Source organism: Moschus berezovskii, chromosome 4, assembly GCF_049115385.1.
Source record: "Moschus berezovskii isolate FMDL1 chromosome 4, NW_MosBer_1.0, whole genome shotgun sequence".
Lineage (NCBI taxonomy): Eukaryota > Metazoa > Chordata > Mammalia > Artiodactyla > Moschidae > Moschus > Moschus berezovskii.
Window position 1 is genome coordinate 99976571 of NC_142463.1, and position 20036 is coordinate 99996606.

A 20036-nucleotide genomic window follows, 5' to 3' on the forward strand; every position below is an offset into this window, starting at 1 on the left:
TTTTGGTCTGTTTTGTTCACTGCTACATTTGTAGAGCTTAAAACCAGTGCCTAAAATCAGTAAGTGCTTGACAGACATTTGTTGAGTACATTTTGAGTTTTTTTCCTTCTCTTCTAGGGATAGTGGTCTTCACTGTGCTGGACAGATACAGATCTTGCTACTGCATCATAGTGTTTTTAACATTTCCATTAGTAGACTTTTGTTTGTTTCTCAAGTTTTCTGGATCAATTCTACTTCCTAAGCATATCGATTTTTTTTGTTTCTCTGCATTTCTACTATCTTTTCCTTTAGTTAAAACTATCACAGCTTCCTGTTTTGTCCATCTACTTTTGTTCCTTCTACACAATGTCACTCAGCAGTCAGAATGATCTAAAGTCTAAATATGATCGTTTACCATTCATTTCCTCATTTAAACTCCTTCAGTGGTTTTCCATTGCCCTGCACATAAATCTCACATGCTTACCCCATCCCTCAAGGCCCTGCGTGGTCTGGTTGCAGCCCTGGCTTTCTCTGTTCCTCTAACAGGCCAAGTTCCTCCCTGACTCAGGGTCCTTGCTTTTCCCTCATGATGGAATCCTCTTCTGTTTCCATTTTTCATCTGGCTGACATTCTCTTCATCTCAGTTTAAATGTTCTTTTCTCTGAATTTCTCTGAATCTCTCTACTAGTTAGGTTACTCTGCATATTCCTTCATAGCAGTTGCCACAATAGTAATTCAATGCCTGTGGAATTGTTTGTCCAGCCGCTGTCGCTACACATACTCAGTAAGGTGGGGCATGTCTTTGTATTTCCAGCACTTAACCCTGACCCTGATACATAGTACTATAACAGCTTAATGACTGCTTGTGGAGAAATAAATAAAAACAGATGTCTTGATACTAAGGAATCGAACAATGTGTGAGGTGTTACTTCATTAATGAATGATGTGCTTCTCTTCACAGAGATTATTTTGCAGAAGATGATGGGGAGATGGTACCCAGAACAAGTCATGCAGCAGGTAAGGAGGTCATGGATCTTTCTTTGCTATACTCTTGGCTCCTGCTGATCATAAATCTCTTAAATGTTAGATCCCATCATCATGGCTATATCTTCAGACTTTTTTTGAATTTCAAAATTTGCACATACCACTGTAGTATATAATACCCCACCTTCGCAGCACAGTGCAGTAACTCATAACTGAAATACTTTGAACTCTTCATACTGTTAGCAATTCTGTAATGGCAAGTTAAAGTCACTTGTAAAATGATTAAAATAGATTCTTCCACTAGAATGAAATCTCGAATATACCATTAAAATGGGTATAATAATGGTGTCAACCTCGTAAGTGAGATTAGAAAAGCTCTTCCAGGATTTCCCTGGTGGTGCAATGGTTAAGAATCCTTCCTGCAAAATATTGTATGACATCGCTTATATGCGGAATCTGAAAAGAAATTATACAGGTGAATTTACTTTCAAAACTGAAAGAGATTCACAGACTTAGAGAAGAAACTTACAGTTGCTGGAGGGGAAAGAATGGGGGGAAGGGATAGTTAAGGAATTTGGGATGGACAGGTACACACTGCTGTATTTAAAATCGATAACCAATAAGGACCTACTGTATAGCACAGGGAACTCTGCTCAATATTATGTGGCAACTTGGAGTGGAGGGGAGTTTGGGGGAGAATGGATATACATATGTATGTATGGCTGAATCCTTTTGCTGTTCACCTTAAACTACCACAACACTGTTAATTGGCTATACCCCGATACAGAATAAAAAGCTTAAATTAAAAAAAGTTATTTTAAATCCTCTTTGCAATGTAAGGGACATGGGTTTGACCCCTTGTTGGGGAACTAAGATCCCATGTGCCTCAGAGCAACTAAGCCCGGGAGAGTCCAAGTCTGTGCCCCACAATGAAAGATCCCAGATGACATAAGGAAGAATCTGCATGCCACAACTAGGACCTGACTTGCAGCCAAATAAATAAATAAACATTAAAAAAGAAAAGCTCTTAGTACAGAGCTTGTTAAGGAATAAACACCTGTAAATATGATTATTCATGTGTACATAATAATATATTTTTCCTGCATTAAAATTAGCTAGAGGTTTACCTAAACTACAAAACCAAAGTGAAAATAGTTCTCTTTTGGGGGCTGTTTTTCACAAAAACTTTCAGTCACTTGGCGTTTTACCTACTTGGCTAAGTGATTTGCCTTTTCATACCAGCCTTGAAGCACAGATGGTTCATATGCACAATGCAGAAAAAACTTCTTAATTTGAATGTGTTAAGGACTTGGAGTCATTTAAAAGTAGCATTTGTAATTGTGTATGTAAAATCCGTAAATTCTAAAGGTCTATCGTACTCATTTTGAGCATGAAGATCCTCTGTCTTGAGGTAAAAATCGAAAGACTAGGGCAAAAGTGGAAGGGTAAAGCAGAAATTGCCTATTATAAGCAAGGTATTCAGTTGGCTACTTTTATTGTTTCATTTAATCCATATGAAAGCTCTATGAGGTAAACATTATTATTCCTATTTTTACAGAGGCAGTGGTGCTCAGCAAAATTAAAAGATTTGCCTAAATTCCCATAATTAGCAGGTGGTCAGGATTCATATCCAGTCTTTTTTTAAAAAAACATTTTTGTTGTGTCCAGATCTAGTCTTTGAAGTCTCTTCTCTTTCTATCATATTCTATGAATCTAACTGTGATACATTGCTGTTTTATGAAATTTTCTTTCATTTAATCGCCTTCAGTTCAGTCGCTCAGTCATGTCCAACTGTTTGTGACCCCATGAATCACAGCACGCCAGGACTCCCTGTCCATCACCAACTCCCGGAGTTCACTCAAACTCATGCCCATCGAGTCAGTGATGCCATCCAGCCATCTCATTCTCTGTCGTCCCCGTCTCCTCCCGCCCCCAATCCCTCCCAGCATCAGACTCTTTTCCAGTGAGTCAACTCGTCGCATGAGGTGACCAAAGTATTGGAGTTTCAGCTTTAGCATCAGCTTAATTTCATGTAAATGTGTAAGAAGTATTTTTTTCTTATTTATTTTAATTAAACATTTGCATTTACTTAGAAATATCAAGTTTTCAACAAAACAGGTGCACTATTATTATTATTACTATTATTATTAATTTGCAATCACAGTGTGATAAACAATTAATATTACAACAATTACTTTGTTCAAACTGAATCAAACACGATTTAAGGTGGGAAAAAACCCAACTCTTATCAGTAACTAATCTGTGCTATGTACCAATAAAACCTGCTTTAAATTTCTGTGCTAGTTTAAACCCTGCTACTCTACCAGGCAAGGTTACTGGCTATTGAAAGATACCATTAAGCAAAGGGCCACCTAAAGACACACTTGATAATATATTATTTTTACAGAAATGAAAAGATACTGTACACTGTCCAGGTTAAAACCAAACCATATAGCCTTATATTTCCTTTTTTAAAAAATCAGTTATGTAATGAGTAGTTCAGTTCAGTCCCTCAGTCATGTCCGACTCTTTGCGACCCCATGAATCACAGCACACCAGGCCTCCCTTTCCATCACCAACTCCCGGAGTTCACTCAAACTCATGTCCACAGAGTCAGTGATGCCATCCAGCCATCTCATTCTCTGTCGTCCCTTTCTCCTCCTGCCCCCAGTCCTTCCCAGCATCAGAGTCTTTTCCAGTGAGTCAGCTCTTTGCATGAGGTGGCCAAAGTATTGGAGTTTCAGCTTTAGCATCAGTCCTTCTAGTGAACACCCAGGACTGATCTCCTTTAGAATGGACTGGTTGGATCTCCTTGCAGTCCATGGGACTCTCAAGAGTCTTCTCCAGCACCACAGTTCAAAAGCATCAGTTCTTCAGTGCTCAGCTTTCTTCACAGTCCAACTCTCACATCCATACATGACCATGGGAAAAACCATAGCCTTGACTAGATGGACCTTTGTTGGCAAAGTAATGTCTCTGCTTTTTAATATACTATCTAGTTATGAGTAGTTAAATACTTTTAAACCAGAAAATAAAACTGCACTGGAACCACCCTATTTATCATCATTATTTTCTTCTTCATCTTTCCCTTCATTGTCATCTTCCTGATACTTTTTGGCTTCTTTTTACTTCTTTTTTAAAAGCAGGGAATTCCCTTTTCTTAAATTTAAAAAAAAAATCTGAGAAGTTGATTGAAGTATCTGGGGACATTTCCTTGCATTCGTTCTAGCAAGTCTGCAGAAAGAGAAAGCGGGAAGAAGGGAGGGAAGCATATACTCTCCCATCCCAGAGGTTGCCTTTTCTTTCTGTTGATGGTTTCCTTTGCTGAACAGAAGCTTTTTAGTTTAATGTAGTCCTACTTGGTTTTTTTATTTTGTTTTTGGTGCCCGTGCGTACATGGTACATTAATTTTCAACAAAAGAGACAAGAATGTACAAGGGAGGAAGGAAGGAAAGAGAAAAGGAAAAGGGGAAAAAAGAAAGGAAAGCAAAAGAGCGTATGGTGCTATTATTGCTTCTTGGCCCCTTCAGATGGCCTTTGTCTGTGTGTCTGTGTGTAGGTGGCTTTCTCTCAGTGGGCCTGGGGTCACCCAGAGCCTGTTTCACTGTCACTTGCACTGACAGTGTAGAGCTCAGTGTGTTGTGATGTCTGTCATTCTTTCTGATTAAAAGAAAATGTTCAGTAATAAAGCCTCACTGCTTCTTACTGTCATCAAGAAAAAATGTTTTTCTATATCTTCGACCTGAGTCTACAACCCCAAGCCTTCCTTCGTCGGAGGTCATCTGTGTACTATGCTTGAAGGAAGCCCCGATTTCTTATTCTCCACAGTGTTACTTCTCCAAGGCAGGCATAGGGTTAGTAGCAGCTTAGCCTTCATGAACTTCTCTCAGGGGAGTGCTTACACTAGTTAATGGAAAGATTGTGTCTCTGTCCCTTTGCCTGTTTTCCCTCTCAGGCCTGTTACAGACCCCTTTGCTGCTAAAATAACATGATGTTAGCATGCTGTTAGAAAGGTTGAACGGAAGGGACATGATACTGGTTCTGCCACTTTTTTAGCAGTGTGCATGCATTCTTGAGTGCTAACTTGCTTCGGTCATTGCCAACTCTGTGCAACTCTATGGACTGTAGCCTGCCAGGGTCCAATGTCCATGGGATTCTCCAGGCAAGAATACTGGAGTGGGTTGCCATGCCCTCCTCCAGGGGATCTTTCCTACCCAGGGATCGAACCTGCATCTCTTATGTCTCCTGCATTGGCAGGCAGGTTCTTTACCACTTAGTGCCACCCTGGGAAGCCCTTTTAGTAGTGTGGTATTGGGAAAACTTTCTGAACCTTTATTTACTCATTAGTAAAATGGATGTAATAATCACATCAGTCTATTTCAGTCTGTTTCACTGGTTGCAACAACTTTTTATTTATTTATTTTTGGCTGTGAGGTGTGTGGGGTCTTAGTTCCCAGACCAGGGATCAAACCTGGGCCCCCTGCAGAGAAAGCAGAGTCCTAACCTCTGGACCACCAGGGAATTCTCAGCAGTAACTTATAAATGAAATAATTCATATGAAACTATTTTGTAACCCCTGTTACACTGTCAGTTGTTACATTTGTTATTATTCCTATACTATAGCCTGAACGATTCTCTGTAAAGAGATTTGTAGAAATACTTCTTAGCTGCTGCTGCTGCTAAGTCACTTCAGTCGTGTCCGACTCTGTGTGACCCCATAGACGGAAGCCCACCAGGCTCCCCCGTCCCTGGGATTCTCCAGGCAAGAACACTGGAGTGGGTTGCCATTTCCTTCTCCAATGTGTGAAAGTGAAAAGTGAAAGTGAAGTCGCTCAGTCGTGTCCGACCCTTAGCAACCCCACAGACTGCAGCCTACCAGGCTCCTCCATCCATGGGATTTTCTAGGCAAGAGTACTGGAGTGGCTTGCCATTGCCTTCTCTGATAGTAGCTTTTTTTTTTTCAAATAAAGCTGTTTCAGTTATGTTTCGTTTCATGTGACACGCCACTCTAAAACTTAGTGGCTTCAAACAGGGGTCAGCAAACTGCCACCCATGGGTCCAATTGCCAGTATTTGTAAATAAAGTTTTATCACAACACGGTCAGGCTTATTCTCTATCATATTCTCTGCATCTGCTTTGAGCTACCAGGGCAGAGTTGAGTAGTTGTGACAGAGATGGTGCCCGTGAGCCTAAAGTATTTACTATGTGCCGCTGTAAGAAAAAGTTTGCCCACTCATGGCTTAAAACAATAGTGATATATTATTTCTCACAATCCTGGATGTTGGGAAACTGGGCATTTCTTCTGTTGGTCTCACTTGAATTACTCAAACAACTGCCATCCTCTGACAGCTTGACTGGGACTGAAGGTCTGAGACACCTTTTCTCAAGTGTCTGGCAGTGGTGATTGGCATCCTCCTTCCCCCAGGACTTGGCCTTTATCCCCCAGGAAGGTAATCTGGGATTCTTCCCAGCATTGTGGTCGTGGGGTTCTAAGAAGGCAAGAATAGAAATGCAAGTGCTCTCAAGGCCCAATCTGTGGAATTCATCCCAAAGTGGCATTTTCATCACCATCTCTAGATCAAAGCAAGTTACTCAGCCAACCCAGATTCAAGTGCTAGGGAAGTAGACTCCACTTTCTGATGGCAGGAGCAGGAACATCACATTATAATGGTGCATGCACATAAACTAGTGGGCTGCGCTAGGGACCACTGTTAATAAGATCTACCGTAGGCTACTTCACGTGAACTGTTTCTGTGTGGCCTAGAATTGGTTCATATTTTGCAGAAACCAAATTCTGCTGGAACATGAAGGTTGGAATGATCATAATGCCACTATTAGATAAAATTTTCTGTTGTTCTGTTTCACTGGCAGCTTTTCTTAGTGACACCAAAGATCGAGGACCTCCTGTGCAGTCACAGACCTGGAGAAGTGGTGATCAGGTCCCCTTCGGGCATTCCTTGAGAGCATTTGAAAGACCTCTTCAGGTGCAAACCCAGGCTCTTCGAGACTTTGAGAAGGTAAGTCACATGGGTAGGTAATCATTATTCCAGTTAGAAGGCATATGCGGATAGTGATGTCTTATAGTAATATGACCAATAGTTTAGCTTGGATTATGAGTATTCTTTCCTCTTCATGGATCAGAGTTTTGCCATTGGAAAAAGGGCTTGCATAACTCAAAGATGCTATGAGCCGTGCCATACAGGGCCACCTTAGACAGAAGGGTGTTAGTGGAGAGGTCTGACAAAATGTGGTGCACTGGAGGAGGGAATGGCAAGCCATTCCAGTATTCTTGCTTGGAGAACCCCATGGACAGTGTGAAAAGGCAAAAAGATACAACACTGGAAGTTGAGTCCCCCAGATCAGAGGGTGTCAGATATACTACTGGGGAAGAGTGGAGGGCAATTACTAATAGCTGCAGAAAGAAGGAAGTGGCTGGGCCAAAGCAGACAAGATGCCCACTTGTGGATGTGTCTGGTGGTGAAAGTAAAGTCTAATGCTATAAAGAACTTCGGAACCTGGAATGAATCAAGGTAAATTGGACTGGAGAAGACTCTTGAGAGTCCCTTGGACTGCAAGGAGATCCAACCAGTCCATTCTAAAGGAGATCAATCCTGGGCGTTCATTGGAAGGACTGATGCTAAAGCTGAAGCTCCAATAACTTTGGCCACCTCATGTGACGAGTTGACTCACTGGAAAAGACTCTGATGCTGGGAGGGATTGGGGGCGGGAGGAGAAGGGGATGACAGAGAATGAGATGGCTGGATGGCATCACCGACTCGATGGACATGAGTTTGAGTGAACTCCGGGAGTTGGTGATGGACAGGGAGGCCTGGCATGCTGAGATCCATGGGGTCTCAAAGAGTCGGACATGACTGAGTGACTGAACTGAACTGAACTAAAGCAGGAGAGGGCAAGAGGGAACATTGACATCTTGGGAATCAGTGAACTAAAATGGATGGGAACTGGTGAATTTGATTCAGGTGACCATTTTATCTGTTACTGTGGGCAAGAATCTCTTAGAAGAAATGGAATAGCCCTCATAATCAACAAAAGAGTCTGAAATGCAGTACTTGGGTGCAATCTCAAAAATGACAGAATGATCTCAAGGCAAACCATTTAAGATCACAGTAATCCAAGTCTCTTTCCCATCCACTAATGATGAAGTCAAACAGTTCTATGAAGACCAACAAGACCCTATGGAACTAACACCAAAAAAAAAAAAAAATGTCCTTTTCATTATAGGGGATTAGAATGCAAAAGTAGGATGTCAAGTGACACCTGGAGTAACTGGCAAGTTTAGCCTTGGAGTACAAAATGAAGCAGGGCAAAGGCTAACAGAGTTTTGCCAAGAGAATACACTCATCATAGAAAATACCTCCTTCCAACAACAAAAGAGACAACTCTATACATGGACATCACCAGATAGTCAATAGTGAAATCAGACTGATTATGTTCTTTGCAGTTGAAGATGGTGATGCTCTAAACAGTCAGCAAAAACAAGACTAGGAGACGACTGTGGCTCAAATCATGAGCTCCTTATTGCAAAATTCAGGCTTAAATTGAAGAAACTAGGGAAACCACTAGGCCATCAGGTATGACCTAAATCAAATCCCTTATGATATACAGTGGATGTAACAAATAGATTTAAGGGATTAGATCTGACAGAGTGTCGGAAGAACTATGGATGGAAGTTTGTAACATTGTACAGGAGGCAGTGATCAAAACCATCTCAAAGAAAAAATAATGCAAGAAGGCAAAGTGGTTGTCTGAGGAGACCTTACAAATAGCTGAGGAAAGAAGAGAAGCAAAAGGCAAAGGAGAGAAGCAAAGATCTACCCAACTGAATGCAGAGTTCCAGAGAATAGCAAGGAGAGATAAGAAAGCCTTCTAAAATGAACAATTATAGAAACAGAGGAAAACAGTAGAGTGGGAAAGACTATAAATCTCTTCAAGAAAACTGGAGATATCAAGGGACTATTTCATGCAAGGATGGTCATAGTAAAGGACAGAAACAGTAAGAACCTAACAGAAGTAGAGATTAAGAAGAGGTGGCAAGAATACACAGAAGAACTGTACCAGAAAGGTCTTAATGACTCAGTTAACCACAATGGTGTGGTCACTCACCTAGAGCTGGACATCCTACAGTGTGAAGTCAAGTGGGCCTTAGGGAGCATTACTGTGAACAAAGCTAGTGGAGGTGACAGAATTCTGGCTGAGCTATTTAAAATCCTAAGAGTTGATGCTGTGTAAGTGCTGCACCCAATTATGTTAGCAAATTTGGAAGACTCAGCAGTGGCCACAGGACTGGAAAAGGTCAGTTTTCTTTCCAATCCCAAAGAAGGACAATGTCAAAGATTATTCAAACTACTATGCTGCTGCTGCTGCTGCTAAGTCACTTCAGTCATGTCCGACTCTGTGACCCCATAGACGGAAGCCCATCAGGCTCCCCCTTCCCTGGGATTCTCCAGGCAAGAACACTGGAGTGGGTTGCCATTTCCTTCTCCAATGTGTGAAAGTGAAAAGTGAAAGTGAAGTCGCTCAGTCGTGTCCGACCCTTAGCGACCCCATGGACTGCAGCCTACCAGGCTCCTCCATCCATGGGATTTTCTAGGCAAGAGTAGTGGAGTGGCTTGCCATTGCCTTCTCCATCAAACTGCTATACAACTGCACTAATTCACATACTAGCAAGGTTATACTCAAAGTCCTTCAAGCTAGGCTTCAACAGTATGTGAACCAAGAACTTCCAGATGTACAAGCTGAGTTTAGAAAAGGCAGAGGAACCAAAGATCAAATTGCCAACATTCCTTGGATCATAAGGAAAGCAACAGAATTCCAGAAAAACATCTACTTCTGCTTCGTTGACTATGCTAAAGACTTTGACTTGTGTTGAACACAACTAAACTGTGGAAAGTTCTTAAAGAGGACACCTTACTTACCATGGACTGGTTCAAAATTGGGAGAGGAGTACGTCGATGTTGTATATTGTCATTCTGCTTTTTCAATTTATATGCAGAGTATATACATCATGAGAAATGCTGGGCTGGATGAATCACCAGCTGGAATCAAGATTGCTGGGAGAAATATCAACATCCTCAGATATGCAGATTATACCACTTTAATGGCAGAAAGTGAAGAGGAACTAATGAGCCTATTGATAAAGGTGAAAGAGGATACTGTAAAAGCTGGCTTGAAACTCAACATTTTAAAAACTAAGATCATGGCATCTAGTCCCATCATTTCATAATAAAGAGATGAGGAAAAACTGGAAGCAGTGACAGATTTTCTTTTCTTAGGCTCCAGAATCACTATGGATGGTGACTGCAGCCATGGAATTTAAAGATGCTTGCTCCTTGGAAGAAAATCTATGACAAACCTAGACAACATATTAAAGAAGCAGAGACATCACTTTGCCAACAAACGTGCGTGTAGTCAAAACTATGGTTTTTCCAGTAGTCATGTGCAGATGTGAATGTTGGAACATAAAGAAGTCTGAGCCCTGAAGAATTGATGCATTTGAATTGTGGTGCTGGTGAAGACTCTTGAGAGTCCCTTGGACAGCGAGGATATCAAACCAGTCAATCTTAAAGGAAACCAACCCTGAATATTGGAAGGACTGATGCTGAAACTGAAGCTCCAATACTTTGGTTACTGATTCGAAAAGCTGACTCATTGGAAAAGACCCTGATGCTGAGAAGGATTGAAGGCAGAAAGACAAGTGGACAGAGGATGAGATGGTTAAATAGCATCACCGATTCAATGGTCAGGAATTTGAGCAAATTCCAGGAGATAGTGGACAGAGGATCCTGGAATGCTGCAGTCCATGGGCTGGCAAAGAATTGGACATGACTTAGCGACTGAACAACAACGGCATGAGTATTCTTATCATAACGGTGTCTCTTTTAAGAGCATTTATCCCAAAAAGCTTATGCACTGTTAACTATGTACTGAGCACTGTGGTTCATGAGCTATCCCCTGTACCACTGATTCTGTCTTATCATTTTTATCCCTGGATTACTTCTCAGATAAATTTAGGGAGTTTAAATGGCACTCTGAGAATCTGTAGCTTGGCTGTACTGAGCCCAGGAGATCCAGTCAGTTGGTTAGCATTACATTCTCTATTGCTGGCTTGGAGCACTCTGGGTATCTGGATACTGTTTGCACCACGAGTTGGCTCAACCACAGCCGTTTGCTTCTCAACAAGAATCTGGCATTGTTGCTTGAAACTCCTGATTTAACTCTTGAAGTGCTTTGCATCTTGATAGAGTTATCATTAGTGTTGTGTTAGTTGCTCAGTCGTGTCTGACTCTTTGTGACCCCGTGGACTGTGGCCTGCCAGGCTCCTCTGTCCGTGGATTTCTCCAGGCAAGAATACTGGAGTGGGTAGCCATTCCCTTCTCCAGGGGATCTTCCTGACCTAGGGTTCAAAGCCAGGTCTCCTGCATTGCAGGCAGATTCTTTACTATCTGAGTCACCAAGGAAGCTTAGCCAAAAACAAATTACTGACAATGTAACACATGCCAACAACTTCCTGTGCTCTGGCTTGATCCAAGGAAGTCTGCACAGTAGAACCTATCTACTGGAATTTGCAGGTGGCTCAGTGGTAAAGAACCTGCCTGCCAATGCTGGGGACCTGAGATGCAGGTTGGATCCTTGGGTTGGGAAAATCCCCTGGAGAAGGAAATGGCAACCTACTCCAGTGTTCTTGTCTGGAGAATCCAATGGACAGAGGAGATTGGAGGACTACAGTCCATAGGTTCAAAAAGAGTAGGACAGGACTTAGCGACTAAGCACAGCACTGGAATTTGTATGACCTGGAAAGAGCACCCAGGATTTCTCACATCCCTGTGAACTAAAAAAGGAAAAAGCTCTCTGATGCCCCCTGGGGGTTACCCAGGAATTGGGACACACATGAATATTGTGTAAAAATTGCCCCGAGATATATGGGTTTCTTTCATTCTCGAATGGATAGCTTTTGATATAAAATAATAAACATTCCATTTTAAAAAAGGGGTTACTGAAGCAGTATTGACATGAGTTTATTCCCCTCTTTTCTCAATGTGTAAATGGAAATGTTTCACTAGGACCTAATATACCAGACATTACTGTGGATAAAGAATATGTTCCACATAATGTGTGCCTGAGAATTGAAACAGCCTACTCTTGTTTTTTTTTTTTTCTTTTTGCTCAGAGTTTTCATGGTTACTGTTTTGTTTTTTTTTTAAAGACAGAGTTTGCAGGAATATTAAATGGTTTTTGAGGACCAAACCTCTGAATAGCTGTGGTGCTGGTGGTGGGAGTGGGGGTGGTACCATCCAACCCCTTCCTCTTTGTTCACCTTTTGTATCTGCTGCAGTGCAGAAAGGGTGAGCAGAGCTGTGTGCGTGTGTTCTGTGCCTGTTAAGTTGCTTCAGTTGTGTCTGACTCTTTGCGACCATATGGACTATAGCCCCCTAGGCTCCTCTGTCCAAGGGAGGACAGTATTCTTGCTCCAGGCAAGAATACTGGAGTGGGTTGCCATGCCCTTCTCCAGGGGATCTTCCCGACCCAGGGATCAAACCAGCATCTCTTATGTCTCCTGCATCAGCAGGTGGGTTCTTTACCACTAGCGCCACCTGCAGCACCTCTCAAAGCTGTGTGGGTGCTCTCTGAAAGGCAGTCTGCCTGCATGTGCCTTGTGGTTGAGTGGTGATTTGGCCTGTAGAAATGAAGGATGTCACTTCCACTGATAGGATGGATGGCTAGATGCTGTGAGAGAGGACAAAATAATAGGCTGAGCTGGTTGATGAGCAGGAGTCAGCTGACTTTCAACTGTGGAGCCCTAAGTCTTTTTCTCTTAGGAGTCAGGTCTAATATCACTGATTAGTCTTTACTGCTCAATGCTGGGAACCATTGACAGAACTCGAGCTAGGATACAGTTGTTGTTTTTCAGTCACTAAGTCATGTCTGACTCCTTGTGACCCCATGGATTGTAGCTCGCCAGGCTCCTCTGTCCTCCACTATCTCTTGGAGTTTGCTCAGATTCATGTCCATTGAGTTGGTGATGCTATCTAACCATCTCATGCTCTGCTGCCCTCTTCTCCTTTTGCCTTCAGTCTTTCCCAGCATCAGAGTCTTTTCCAGTGAGTCAGCTCTTTGCATCAGGTGGCCAAAGTGTTGCAAAGACAAAGAGAAAAGGCCAGTAAGAGATATATCTTAAATATCTCTCCTCTACATGTCAAGCACTAAGTAAATAACAGAAAGGCTACAACATACATATTTGTCAGAAAGGTCATTGTCAGTAAACCGCGCTGTGTCCTGCTCACAGCTCTATTCATTCTTACATCCATTCATCCATCCATCCGTTCTGTAGACTTTGAATGATAGCACCTGCTGTATGAAGAACCTCCATGAAAATTAGAGGAGACATTAGTTAGAAAAGAAGTGGAGGAGGGAGAGGGACACATTCCAATGTTCTACCCTAAAACTCTAAATAACATGATATTTTCTCTAAAGTTTAAATCATGCATTCAGTAGCCTTGGGATAAAAGTTGAGAGCTATACTTGGAAAGGGGAAAGGGAAATATTAATGTTGAAGGTTTTGTGCCAGAGAAGGGTCAGCTTCTCCAGGGCATGAAGCAAACATCCAGGGGATGCAGGCCTGAGCTGAGCAGTCAGGGATCCATCTGTCTTAGTCCACTCAGGCTGCTATAACTGAGACGGGGCAGCTTACAAATAACAAAACTTTATTTCTCACAGTCTTGAAGGCTGGAAGTCCAAGAATGGGGCCCCAGCGTGGTCGCTCAGACAATAAAGAATTCACCTGCCATGCAGGAGACTCAGGTTCGATCGCTGGATTGGGAAGATGCCCTGGAGAAGGGAATGGCAACCCACTCCAGTATTCTTGCCTGGAGAATTCCATGGACAGAAGAGTCTGGTGGGCTACAGTCCATGAGATTGCAAAGAATCTGGCACGACTGAGCCACTAACACTTTCACTGTCATGGTTACCTTCTGGTGAGGGCCCTTTTATTGGCTCATAGCTGACGCCTTCTCACTATTTTCTTACCTGGCAGAAGGCGTTAGAGATCTCTCTGAAGTTTCTTTTATAAGATACTAATTCCAAAGTCCTATCTCCTAATATAGTACCATCGTCCATGAGGAGTAGGATTTCAGCATATGAATGACGGAGCTTGCACATTCAGACCATGTTACCATCCTGACTTCAGTTATCCTGCAACAAACACTTGACCACTGTAAATAAAATGCCATTCCTATCCTTAGTTATAATCTCCTGGGACATACAGACATTGCATTAAGTATAATACAAGGTGTCCTTAGCATAAAGATAAGGACAGTGTACTCTGAGATCTTGAGAGAGAATGTTTAATTTTATTAAAGGACAGAGAAGGGCAGCCAATCAGAGGACACATCTCCTGGGGGCTGCACATTGAGTGAGGTCTTAAAATCTGAATTAGATTTTTACCAATCAGAGAAGGAGATGATTCTTTTCCAGATGGAGGGGGAATTTGGGTGAAAGGAAGAGAAGTAGATTCATAAATAGACTGGGCTAGATGGATACTATGGTCTGAATATTTGTGTTCCCTCAAAATTCATGTTGAGATCCAGACCCCTAGAGATGATGGCACTGGGAGGTGGGGCCTTTGGAAGGTGCTTAAGTCTTGACGGGGGAGCACTCATGGATGAGATTAGTCCTTATAAAAGAGGCTCCAATTATACTGAATTATAATTATCAGAAATATAAAAGGCACAAAAGTATGATACAGTAATATATGTGCTTCTTTGTTAATCTTTAAATAACAATGTCTACCAGCATACCTAATAATTAAACTTAAGTAATGATGGGTATTAAATGTCATTTTGAGATCTACAACAATAGTAATGCATCATGAAAATATCTTCAGTTTTATAGAAACAGTCTCTGCCACTGCTGTCCACATTCATAATGGAAGAAAACATGTAAATAAAGATGTCACTTTTCTCACTAAAAAAAAAAAAAAAAAAGCTTCAGAGAGATCCCTAGCCCCTTCCACCATGGAGGATACAAGGGGACATCTGTGACCCAGAAGAGAACCCTCCCCTGGCCAGCCTGGAAGCATGATCTTAGACTTCTAGGCTCCAGAACTGTGAGAAGTAAACGTCAGTTGTTTACAAGCTGCCCAGTCTGTGAGATTTCCCTAAAGCATCCTGAACAGACTTAGTCAAGGGAGGTAAGGAGGGAGACTTGAAGCAAGGAAAGAAGTAATAGTAAAGGTACTTAATCAGTAAAAAGTAATTGATCAGTAATATGATGGCTTCTGAAATATTTGTTGATGTAGGAAATTCTAGGGGAAAGAGCCTTTGACTCCAGAGTAAGCAATAATAAACTAAAAATGTAAATACTGGTACATTATGGAAAATACATCATTGGTCATTTAACAAGTGGAAGTGACAGCATCTTTCTTCAGTATGTTGATGCAGGAAGAAGGGGCAAAGGGAACAGAGCTTCCAAGATACAGTTTCTTCCCTTTCCTTGCGTTCTCTGTCCCCGACCAACAGTATGAGTGAGTAGAGAAGGATGGGCAGGGCGAGGGGGTCAGAAATAGTGACACAGGTGAACCTATGCGACTTTACTCTGGTAGTTGTAAATTAACAGGTATTGTTTCCCGTGGTAAAAAGAGTTTTGCTTAGTATGTGTGCGTCATTTGTACTTTTTGAATGAGTGAATTAATTTTAAACCTTGTCAACTTTGCTTTATTATTTTTGGAATATTTATTTATTCATTTATTTGGCTGCACTAGGTCTTGGATGCAGCGCAAGGGATCTAGTTCCCTGACAGTCTTAGCCACTGGACCACCAGGAACCCCATCGGATTTGTTGTAAAGACACTCCCCTCTCTGCCCCATTGCCAGAGGATACACTGATGGAGTGATTTCTGTTCATTCCAGAACTGTAGACTTGAGAAGTGCGTTAAGTGCCTCTCAAAATAAATTGCCTTATTTTGTCTTTATGCACCTGCATGAAACAAGCATCTTTGTCCCTGTTTTTAAATGAGGGACCCAAAAAGCCCAGGACTAAATGGCTTCACAGCTTAATGCTACCAAAAATTTTGAGAAGAGCTAACACCTCTCCTACTCAAACTCTTCCATAAAATTGCAGAGGAAGTTTGTAAACTTCCAAACTCATTCTATGGGTCCACCATCACCCTAATACCAAAACCAGACAAAGATGCTACAAAAAAAGAAAACTACAGGTCAATATCACTGATGAACAAGATGCAAAAATCCTTAACAAAATTCTAGCAAACAGAATCCAACAACATATTAAAAAGATCATACATCATGACCAAGTGGGCTTTATCCCAGGGATGCAAGGATTCTTCAATATTCTCAAATCAATCAATGTGACACTCCACATTAACAAATTGAAACATAAAACCATATGATTATCTCAATAGATGCAGAGAAAGCCTTTGACAAAATTCAACATCCATTTATGATAAAAACCCTCCAGAAAGCAGGCACAGAAGGAACATACCTCAACATAATAAAAGCCATATATGATAAACCCACAGCAAACATTATCCTCAATGGTGAAAAATTGAAAGCATTTCTTCTAAAGTCAGAAACAAAACAAGGATTCCCACTCTCACCACTACTATTCAACATAGTTTTGGAAATTTTAGCCACAGCAATCAGAGAAAAAAAGGAAATAAAAGGAATCCAGATTGGAAAAGAAGAAGTAAAACTCTCACTGTTTGCAGTTGACATGATCCTCTACGTAGAAAACCCTAAAGACTCCACCAGAAAATTACTAGAGCTAATCAATGAATATAGTGAAGTTTCAGGACATAAAATTAACACACAGAAATCCCTTGCTTTCTTATACACTAACAATGAGAAAACAGAAAGAGAAATTGAGGAAATAATTCCATTCACCATTGCAACGAAAAGAATAAAATACTTAGGAATAGATCTACCCACAGTACATCATGAGGAACACTGGGCTGGAAGAAGCACAAGCTGGAATCAAGATTGCTGGGAGAAATATCAGTAACCTCAGATATGCAGATGACACCACTCTTATGGCAGAAAGTGAAGAGGAACTCAAAAGCCTCTTGATGAAAGTGAAAGAGGAGAGTGAAAAGGTTGGCTTGAAGTTCAACATTCAGAAAACAAAGATCATGGCATCTGGTCCCATCACTTCATGGGAAATAGATGGGGAAACAGTGGAAACAGTGTCAGACTTTATTTTTGGGGGCTCCAAAATCACTGCAGATGCTGATTGCAGCCATGAAATTAAAAGACACTTACTCCTTGGAAGGAAAGTTATGACCAACCTAGATAGCATATTAAAAAGCAGAGACATTACTTTGCCAACCAAGGTCCATCTAGTCAAGGCTATGGTTTTTCCTGTGGTCATGTATGGATGTGAGAGTTGGACTGTGAAGAAAGCTGATCACCGAAGAATTGATGCTTTTGAACTGTGGTGCTGGAGAAGACTCTTGAGAGTCCCTTGGACTGCAAGGAGATCCAACCAGTCCATTCTGGAGGAGATCAATCCTGGGTGTTCATTGGGAGGACTGATACTAAAGCTGAAACTGCAATACTTTGGCCACCTCATGCGACGAGTTGACTCACTGGAAAAGAGTCTGATGCTAGGAGGGATTGGGGGTAGGAGGAGACGGGGACAACAGAGAATGAGATGGCTGGATGGCATCACCGACTCTATGGACATGAGTTTGAGTGAACTCCGGGAGTTGGTGATGGACAGGGAATCCTGGTGTGCTGTGACTCATGGGGTCTCAAGGAGTCGGACACGACTGAGTGACTGAACTGAACTGAACTGAACTGAAAGAGACCAAAGACCTATATGTAGAAAACTATAAAACACTGATGAAAGAAATCAAAGATGACACAAACAAATGGAGAAATATACCATGTTCATGGATCAACAGAATCAATATAGTGAAAATGTGCATACTACCCAAAGCAATCTATAGATTCAATGCAATTCCTATCAAACTACCAATGGTAATTTTCACAGAACTAGAACAAATAATTTCACAATTTGTATGGAAATACAAAAAACCTCAAATAGCCAAAGCAATCTTAAGAAAGAAGAATGGAACTGGAGGAATCAACCTGCCTGACTTCAGGCTCTACTACAAAGCAACAGTCATCAAGACAGTGTGGTACTGGCACAAAGACAGAAACATAGATCAATGGAACAAAATAGAAAGCCCAGAGATAAATCCACGCACCTATGGACACCTTATCTTTGACAAAGGAGGCAAGAATATACAATGGAGAAAAGACAATCTCTTTAACAAGTGGTGCTGGGAAAACTGGTCAACCATTTGTAAAAGAATGAAACTAGAACACTTTCTAACACCATACACAAAAATAAACTCAAAATGGATTAAAGGTCTAAATGTAAGACCAGAAACTGTAAAACTCCTAGAAGAAAACATAGGCAAAACACTCTCTGACGTAAATCATAGCAGGATCCTCTATGACCCGCCTCCCAGAATAATGGAAATAAAAGCAAAAATAAACAAATGAGATCTAATTAAACTTAAAAGCTTTTGCACAATGAAGGAAACTATAAGCAAGGTGAAAAGACAGCCTTCAGAATGGGAGAAAATAATAGCAAACAAAGCAACTGACAAAGAATTAATCTCAAAAATATACAAGGGAGGATAAAGGGAGGAGGGAGGTGGGAGGGGGGTTCAGGAGGGGGAACTTATGTAAACCTGGGGCAAATTCATGTCAATGTATGGCAAAACCAACCAATATAATATTGTAAAATAATTTGCCTCCAATAAAAAATAAATTAATTACCAAAAAAATATATATATATACAGGCAACTCCTGCAGCTCAATTCCAGAAAAATAAGCAACCTAATCAAAAAATGGCCCAAAGAATTAAACAGACATTTCTTCAGAGATGACATACAGATGGCTAACAAACACATGAAAAGATGCTCAACATCACTCATGATCAGCGAAATGCAAATCAAGACCACAATGAGGTACCATCTCATGCCAGTCAAAATGGCTGCTATCCAAAAGTCTACAAGCAATAAATGCTGGAGAGGGTGCGGAGAAAAAGGAACCCTCTTACACTGTTGGTGGGAATGCAAACTAGTACAGCCACTAGTGTGAGAACAGTGTGGAGATTCCTTAAAAAACTGGAAATAGAACTGCCATACAACCCAGCAATCCCACTGCTGGGCATACACACCGAGGAAACCAGAATTGAAAGAGACACATGTACCCCAGTGTTCATCATAGCACTGTTTACAATAGCCAGGACATGGAAGCAACCTAGATGTCCATCGGCAGATGAATGGATAAGAAAGCTGTGGTACATATATACACAATGGAATATTACTCAGCAATTAAAAAGAATGCATTTAAATCCATTCTAATGAGGTGGCCTATTATACAGAGTGAAGTAAGTCAGAAAGGAAAATACCAATACAGTATATTAATGCATATATATGGAATTTAGAAAGATGGTAACCCTATATGTGAGACAGCAAAAGAGACACAGATGTACAGAACAGACTTTTGGACTCTGTGGGAGAAGGTGAGGGTGGTATGATCTGAGAGAATAGCATTGAAACATGTATATTATCATATGTGAAATAGATCGCCAGTCCAGGTTCGATGCGTGAGACAGGGTGCTCAGGGCTTGTGTACTGGGATGACCCTGAGGGATGGGGTGGGGAGGGAAGTGGGAGGTAGGTTCAGGATGGGGAATACATGTACACCCATGGCTGATTCATGTGAATGTATGGCAAAAAACACCACAATATTGTAAAGTAATTAGCCTCCAATTAAAATTCAGAAAAAAATAATTGAGGGACCCAAGATGCATAGAAATTGTGACTTTCAGAATCATAGAGTTTATATACCACATCCTGACAGATGGTTGGGTTATTTTACATAGTCTTAAGTCAAATGGCCACAGTCATGTTTTGAGAAAAATTCATTCCTGTATGTTTTCTCACTGATCACAGCACCCAACCCATCCCCAGCATCTCTCGGATGAGTGAGACTGGAGCGGCACATAGATAATACTAGCTAACCT

At 41.3% G+C, this 20036-nt stretch overlaps 1 protein-coding gene across 8 annotated transcripts in view; it reads left to right on the forward strand.

The window, feature by feature from the left end:
* The window catches only part of LOC129541805 (myomegalin-like), a 214533-nt gene that overhangs the window by 19167 nt on the left and 175330 nt on the right, over positions 1-20036 (forward strand). For all 8 annotated transcript variants that reach the window (XM_088835639.1, XM_088835637.1, XM_088835641.1 and 5 more), the window contains exons 2-3: positions 941-996; positions 6835-6980. In XM_088835639.1, coding sequence (XP_088691765.1) covers positions 941-996; positions 6835-6980 — 202 coding nt within the window. The remainder of the gene's footprint in view (positions 1-940; positions 997-6834; positions 6981-20036) is intronic.